The 8431-nt window shown below is 47.7% G+C and overlaps 1 protein-coding gene and 1 long non-coding RNA gene across 2 annotated transcripts in view; one reads left to right on the plus strand and one right to left on the minus strand.

Annotated features, from left to right (window-relative positions):
- Positions 1 to 2569, plus strand: part of LOC116686825 (uncharacterized) — a 24194-nt gene extending 21625 nt beyond the window's left edge. Inside the window, exon 3 of the long non-coding RNA XR_004331375.1 lies at positions 2557 to 2569. This is a non-coding gene — a long non-coding RNA (uncharacterized LOC116686825). The remainder of the gene's footprint in view (positions 1 to 2556) is intronic.
- An 805-nt stretch (positions 2570 to 3374) lies between these two features.
- Positions 3375 to 5430, minus strand: LOC116686824 (ras-related protein Rab-3D; the record flags this gene model as incomplete). Its single annotated transcript, XM_032511863.1, is given in 2 exon segments — positions 3375 to 4701; positions 5306 to 5430. Coding segments are annotated over 2 exon segments (313 nt in total), but the record flags the coding sequence as incomplete, so codon positions are not given.
- Between the last annotated feature and the right edge of the window lie 3001 nt (positions 5431 to 8431).

Here is an 8431-nt window from a genome sequence, read left to right on the forward strand (position 1 = left end):
CCATCAACATCTATTCACACTCCCACCCCCCCCTCCATCTCATCATCTATCCATCCATCTATCCATCCATCGATCCCATCTACAAACTACTCCATATCACCATCTCGACGATTATATCTACATCATCGCATCATCTGCAATCTATCCATCCATCTATCCATCCATCTATCATCCTCCAGATGAGTTCAGTGAGAGTGTGTGTAGAGATGAGGAACCCTGCGTTGTTGTTGGAGGACGGCAGACGGTGGTTTATCTGCTTCTTCAGATAACGTGGAGAAAAACAAAGACCTGAAGTTTTGGGTGTAGGAGGTCATAAATTATGTGTAACTGATTTTGTAAAAAGGAAACTAAAGCGCAACAACGTGCACGCTGGACTCAGGCCAATGACGCTGCATTTGTTTGGTGTGTGTGTGAGATTGGTCCCTCATCTGTCTGTGCATGTCTTTCTGTGTTTGTGTGTCTATGTGTCTGTGTGTGTGTGTGTGTGTCTGTGTGTGTGTGTGCGCGTGTGTTGATGTGTGTGTGTGTGTGTGTGCGCGCGTGCGTGTGTGTGTGCATGTGTGTGTGTGTGTGTCTGTGTGTGTTTCTGCACGTGTTTTGTCTCCCTCTTGTTTTTCCTGTTTTTGTGGCGCTGGGACATCTTCCTATGTCCCAGCGTGTAACCGTTTGTAACCGTTTGTGAATATAATTAATATTATTAAATTATTAATATTTCTATATATTATGTTTTTTTGAATCTAAAAAAGAATTTGATCCCAAAAAAAAAACAAATGTGCAGTTCGCCCTTTTTTGTAATAATTATATTCTTTATTTTTTATATGCACATTTCAACAGTTTATTCTTGTTAATGAGACTCATTGGTTATCTAACTCATCCAATCAGCTGCTCCCATGGCTCGGCCCGGTGCCTGTAGCCTCGTCACTGACGCTGAAAGTCTCCTTTAGCGCCGTTACTAAACGCGCCTGGCCTGGCCTGGCCTGGCCTGGCCGGGACAGTCCCCCCTCCCCCCACCAATGGAAGTCGAGCATGCTCAGATTTAACCCCAGTCCTCAGAAATCAGCCAGAGGTTAGGACGCCAACGCAAAAGGAAGAAGACGGGGACGGACATCCGGCCTAAATGAGTCAAATCAGACGGGATTTCCAGCAATCCTGGAAATGAAACGATATAAAAAAGGAAACCGACTGAAGGAAACAGACTGAATATGCTCCAGAGTTTGGGTAAACCTTGGCGAAGGGAAAAAAAATCGCTGGTAAACCAGATTTAAAGTGGTGCTTTTGCACGGTTCTCTGTGGGAAGACGATGAAATCAACTCACCGATCAGTCGACATAATCGCACGAGTGTTAGTCGACTCACACGTTATTATAACGGACGACAGCCCTACTGAGCGCCCCTCTTTCAGAAAGAAAATCAGGGTACAGCACACGAAAACCAACCCCGGACTATCAGCTCTGAACGCTGCAGACTTATCGTTTACAAAAGCGTGAGTCGGTAGCGTTTCAACGTGGCAGATATCGGACCGAGTGGACGAAGACTCAACGTCAGTGGACAGTTTACCACATTCTTCACAGTCTTCATCCCATTCAAATACATCCCAAACCTGCACACGTGTTGCTATCCAGACGTAGCGTGATGTCTTACACGCCGCCATGAACGGGTTTGATATGAAGCCAAGCTGGGAACAACAGTTCGTACGATATCCTGCAAAACAACAGCGCCGGCGGCCGGCTGGTCACATGACCGCTACGTTTAGTCTTTAGAGTTTGGTTTAGCCGAGAAAAGATGAGTGGCCATGACTTTTATCACTGTTTCCTTTGTTATGAGTATATATATATATATATATATATATATATATATATATATATATATATATATATATATATACACACACACACTGTATATATATATAGTCATAGATCTATGATTGTAAGAGCCAAGATTGAATAAATGTGTTTTGTTATATGCTCGAAAAACTAAATACAGGGCGGCCAGATAGCTCAGTTGGTATAGAAGGCGCATGGAGACGAGAGAGGATGAGAGATGGAGAGCAGGAGACGGAGTGAGAGGAGAGAGATTCGAGAGAGAGGAGAGGAGAGAGAGGAGAGGACAGAGGAGAGAGGTTTACTCCTTGATGCAGTGGGCGCGGGTTCGACTCCGACCTGCGGCCCTTTGCTGCATGTCATTCCCCCCCCCTATCTTCAGCTGTCCCGTCAAAAATAAAGGCTGAAAATGCCCAAAAGATATCTTTAAAAGAAATAATAATAAAAAAAGATTAAAGTAAATAAAACAAAAACAAAAAAGTAGCCGCCAGAAGGCGATGCGAGCCGAGATTACGGTCGTCTCGGCGGACGCTACGGTTGAGTTTAGCCGATGAAAGGTGAGCGACGACACCAAGACGAGTGGTGGAGATGTTGGTTTGGGCTCCAACACGGTTCCTGGTGGTAGAAGACGTTTCCCCTCTCGTCCAAGGCTCATCTCTTCAGTTCTTAACTCTCTCGGATAGACTTAGATTTATATAGAACAAACTCAAACCAATCAACCAGTTACCAAAAGAGAGATTAAAAGCCCTAAATGTGGTCCTTTGATAAACTTTTATTTCATTTCCTAATTTCAGGTGCAGCTTTACATTTCAGTTTCATCCATCAGGACAAAGTTGTCAGCAGGTCGACTGAATTGTCAAAGCGAACAAAAAGGATAAAAAATACGTCGAGTACATCATCACATGAGGATAAAACCTCATTCAATTCACCTCGAGGAGAAGATATTACAGTAACACAACTAACGCACAATCTTAACCAGCTCACTGCTCCTAGTGAGGGCAAAACAGTTTCTCAGGGATGTTAACACACACAGACAGACCAGACAGACAGACCAGAAGACAGACAGACAGACAGACAGACAGGACACGACAGACAAGACAGACACACACATTTACACCAACAGATAGGACACAGACACACCACCCACGACACACACCAACACGCACAACACACCAGATAGCACAGAACACAATACACACTACACACCAACACACACAACAGACCAGCCCACACATACAAAGACACCTCACACATTACAAACACATACAAGCAGACACAGCATTACACAGACGACAGACAGGACACACCACACAGCAGACAGACAAGACAGACAGACAGAAAGACAGACAGACAGAACAGACCACAACAACCACACAACACAGAGAGACACACAATTTAAACCACACAGAAGACAGGACAGACAAGACCACACACACACACACAAACACACGACAGAGCACACATTCACCACACACAGATAGACAGACACACACACACAGACAGACAGGACAGGACAAAGCAGACAGGACAGACAGACAGACAGACAGACAGACAGACAGACAGACAGACAGACAGACAGACAGACACACACACACACATACAAAGACACACACATTTACACACACATATCCCCAGACACACATTTACACAGACAGACAGAACAGACAGACAGACCCACACACACAGAAAACCAGACAGACCAGACAGACACAGGTCTAGCTTTTGCCGTGTGTGTGTGTGTGTGAGGTCTAGCTTTTGCCGTGTGTGTGTGTGGTGTGTTGTGTGTGTGTGTGTTGTGTGTGTGTGTGTGTGGTGTGTGTTGTCATTATGAAAGCACGTGTGTGAGACAAGGCGCTGTAGAAAGACAGGCACACCGGGGTGAGTGAGACAGCGCCACCGGCGTTAAACGACTTCCTGTAATAGTCAAACAGAGTCTCCAACAACGTCGGGCTTCAACTCTCAGCCACACAAAGCTCAACGTGTCAATCATCCCAAACCTCAGCACGCGGACTGAATCTGACAAACAGAAGTAACAGCCATCCCAAAACACCATTTGGCATCACTTCTGCTTTTCTACGAGACATATTTGACTCAGAAAACAAAGCTGCTGAACTGTTAGAGACAGAGAACAATGGCGGCTCTTGAAAAGGTAAAAGAAGGACTCCGAAAGTCCACCAGGTCCAGATGCGCCACACTCCGGTTTGGTTAGGTTGTGCGCCACGCGTCATAGACACCGGGAGCGTTGTTAGCGTAGCGTAGCGTAGCGTAGCGTCCTGCCTGCTGACCCCCCCCCCCCCCCCCCCCCTTGTTGAAGGCCCCTCCCTCGGCTCCATCTAAAATAGACCTGCCGCGTATTTTTCCCCATGAGCGCTGCATTGCGGCGGCTGGAGTAACAATCGTTGTCTTGAGTGTCCATGATCGCTGGTGGACGTATCCTGGAGGAATTTAGGGACAAAAGACAGGCCTTGGGAGGGGGGGGGGGGTTGATGGAGACTATCGCAGCATGCTGTCCTCTGGTTCATGGTGGAGCACTTCACATCGCTGAGGCACACAGAAGGAAGGTCTTCATGTTCGAGGATCTGTGTTTGTGTGTCTCTGTGTGTGTGTGTGTGTGTGTCTGTGTCTGTGTGTCTGTGTGTGTGTGTCTGTGTCTGTGTGTGTGTGTGTGTGTGTGTGTGTGTCGGGGCACGTGATTCAGCAAGCACAGCCCCCGTGGCCCTCTGAAGGCGAGTCTTTGAGCTGCTGGTTCCTGTGGTTGGTTATGAGGTTGATGTCCCCCTCCATGGTCTCGCTCATCTTCTCACAGATGACGTCCACCAGACGCTCGAACACCTGCTTCACGTTGACGTTGTCCATGGCGCTGGCCTCGAAGAACTGGAAACCTGAGGGAGGGAGGGAGGGAGGGAGGGAGGGAGGGAGAGTCTTACTATCAACAAAAAACAACACACGCACGCATCTTAACCCTTGTGTTGTCTTCCCGTCAAAATTGAATGTCAAACATTTGTTTTGTGTTTCGATGGTTTTACTGTCTCGTTTTGTTTCCTAGTTTCGAGTTTTGAGTCTTTCTTGGCAAGATGTATTAAATATGTTTTATATGTAGTAAGTTCATTATACTAAATACAACTATATACATACATACACATAAACATCACACAACATACACCACAACACACAAAACAAACACACACATAACACACACAAATACCACCAACATACATATTACACATACCATACATATACACAACTAGATATATAAATTATAATAATTTTATTATATATATATATATATGTACACCACACACATATATACATACATACATACATACATACATATATATGTACACACACAGAGTATATACAGTACAAATTTAAGACTTCTTAAGGACTAAAATATTGATTGTTTGATTTGAGATTTAGACGGTTTAAGAGCCTGCAGAAATGACAGCCACACACACAAAAACCCTAAAACAGTTAAAGAGTTTCCACCTAGCTCCTCCGCCAGCCGCTGGCTGTCCTCCGTGGGGACGACCCGGTCGTCCTCCAGGTCACACTTGTTCCCGACCAGGATCACCTGAGCGTTGTCCCACGAGTACGTCTTGATCTGCGTCGCCCTGTAGGGGACGCCAAGTTTCACAGTCAGGACTGAAAAAAAAACCTGGATCCATGAAGCAAAGAAGAAGCCAAGAAATACTTCCTACACAAGGTCACCTGAGTCCCACATTCAGGGAAAAGCTGGTGAAATCTACTACGGGTCTTTCGAGGACGTCGACCGACTACGGGAACCAAATGCAAATATAAATTCATGAAAATGTCCAGTTTTCATTGTTTTTATGCGACGTGCACATCCAGGGAGCAGATCAGACTGGGAGCCCATACAGGGAGCAGATCAGACAGGGAGCCCAGACAGGGAGCAGATCAGACAGAGAGCACATACAGGGAGGAGATCAGACAGGGAGCAGACCAGACAGGGAGCCCAGGACAGGGAGCAGATCAGACAGGAGCGCAGCATACAGGGCCAGGGACGATCAGACACAGGAGCGATCAGACAGAGGCCAACAGGGAACATCCAGGGAGCAGATCAGACAGGGAGCACAGACAGGGAGGAGATCAGACAGGGAGCAGACCAGACAGGGAGCCCAGACAGGGAACATATCCAGGGAGCAGATCAGACAGGGAGCACAGACAGGGAGCAGATCAGACTAGGCGCCCAGACAGGGAGCAGATCAGACAGGGAGCCCAGACAGGGAGCACGATCAGACTGGGGGAACACTACAGGGAGCAGATCAGACAGGGTAGCAGACCCAGACCCAGGAAGGGCAACAGAGCCGATCAGGCACAGAGGGACGAGATCTAAGGAGCCGAAAGGAGCGACATGACTGGGGACAATAAGGCAGATCATAGAGGAGCCACAGACAGAAAGCAGATCAGACAGGGAAGAATAAGGGGAACATATCAGCAGATCACATACAGGGAGCACAGACAGGGAGCAGATCATACAGCAGATCACATACAGGGAGCAGATCAGACTGGGGACCACATACAGGGAGCAGACCAGACATTGGAGCCGAGTGCAAGTGCAGCTTCACAGTTGAGCTGCAAAACACCTTTCCCCGTAGCGTCCCGGTGGGGCAGGTGGAGGCGGAGTCACCGTGTGCAAAGCTAACGCAGATGTTTCAGTGTCTAATGAAGGAGCTGAGACCTCAAAGATCACATGGACACCGAAAAACCTGATCTCATTACACTGAAAAGGGTTTAAGAGACATTTAGTTGAAGCTGACACAGAATAGACATTTAGAACATTATTTCATATTTATTTATTTGAAAAAAGCTATCATTTTGTTACAGGTTGTTATTATTTTATTTCACAAGTTATTTTTCTACCATTGAGGCGTAATAAAGCATGTTCATTAACCTCTGGAAAGCCGGTCTGAATTTGGAAATCAGAATATGGCCACTCTATTGTAGACAAAGGTTATAATGCTTATGGTTTTTCAATTAGCTTTTTATTTTAGTTTAGAGTTGTTTTGCGAGAAAGGGAGAACTTCTTCTGGGCTGCCAAAAAACCCAATTTGTCAAACACATTAATAGCTTTAAGTGCAGTGACCCATTTATTTAATGACGGTGCATTCTCACTGTAGCACATGCATATTTCAGTTTTTCCTGACACGCCACTTCTTTCCCCTTTTCCACACCCCCGTACCTCTGGCTGTTGATTACCTAGAAGCATTTCCTGCAGTAGTGCTCCACCCAGTGGTCAAACTAACAATCTGCAGCTACATCATGTCACCAGCGTGCTACTTCAAGAAAACAGAAGAGTGGCCTGAAGTTTATACGTGCGTTGATCTAATAGCAGGGCCCAGGAATCCTTCAACCGCGTCCAGGACTGGTGAGTGCACGCACTCACTCGGGAGGTTATGGAACTAAAGAAATGTCAGAAACATCCATAACCATCGAGAAAAACGGTAATTGTAAAATAAAGTCTATCCAGGGACAAGCAGGCCGAAATGGTTCCTCGGGAGGGGGGGAGGGGGTTGGCGTCTCCCTTAGAGATCGGGTGAGAAGCTCAGTCTCCGCGAGGGAGCGCAGAGGAGAGCCGCTGTCCTTCACGTCTAAAGGAGCCAGTTGAGGTGGTTCGGGCATCTGGTAGGATGCCTCCTGGAGGGGGGTCTAGGGAGGTGGTCCAGACACGTCCAACGGGAGGAGGCCTCGGGGAAGACCCAGGACTAGGTGGAGGGACGTCCAGCGGGAGGAGGCCTGGGGAAGACCCAGGACTAGGTGGAGGGACGTCCAGCTGGGAGGAGCCTCGGGAAGAACCAGGACTAGGTGAGGGACGTTCCATGGGAAGAGGCCTCGGGAAGACCAGGAGGAGGGACGTCCAGGGGGAGGCCTCGGGGAAGCACGGACAGGTGGAGGGATTATATACCAACCTGGCCTGGAAAGCCTCGGGACCCCCCCAGTCGGAGTGGTTGAGTGTAGTCGGTAAAGGGAAGTTTGGGGTCCCCTGCTGGAGCTGCTGCCCCCGAGACCAGATACCGGATAAGCGGATGAAGATGGATGGATGGATGGATAGCGTCTATGGGGGGTATCCCTCTGACCCCAGTGGCTTTGGGGTCACCTCTCAAAAAATGTAACTACACAAAGTTTGAGGGGGGAGAGTAAAGATGGAGAGCTCCTAAAGATCTGCTCCATATAAATGCACGGGATTTGTTGTTAGTGAAACATAGAATGACCTTGTAGGAATTCGTATAAGAACGACATTTCCTCGATGGAGTCCGTTCGTCTGCATGGCGCGCGTCGCTCCGGCGTGGTAGTGTCCCCCCCCCCCCCACCATAACATGAAATCAGGGAGAGGTTAATTCCCTGCTGCAGATGTCCCACGATGGTCAGAAAGGACACACACACCACACACACACACACACACAAACACAACACACACACACACCCCACACACACACAGAATGGTCAAAATAAACAGGGGGAGCACTTTGTCCCTTCACTATGACTTAAAGTCGCACTCGCTCTGAAGCAAACTCACCTCACTTCATTTGCTGCACCCCCCCCCCCACACACCCCAACCCATCCCACACAACCACACTACGACCGCCATATGTG

The sequence above is a fragment of the Etheostoma spectabile genome, unplaced genomic scaffold, assembly GCF_008692095.1.
Source record: "Etheostoma spectabile isolate EspeVRDwgs_2016 unplaced genomic scaffold, UIUC_Espe_1.0 scaffold50, whole genome shotgun sequence".
In the NCBI taxonomy this organism is placed as follows: Eukaryota; Metazoa; Chordata; class Actinopteri; order Perciformes; family Percidae; genus Etheostoma; species Etheostoma spectabile.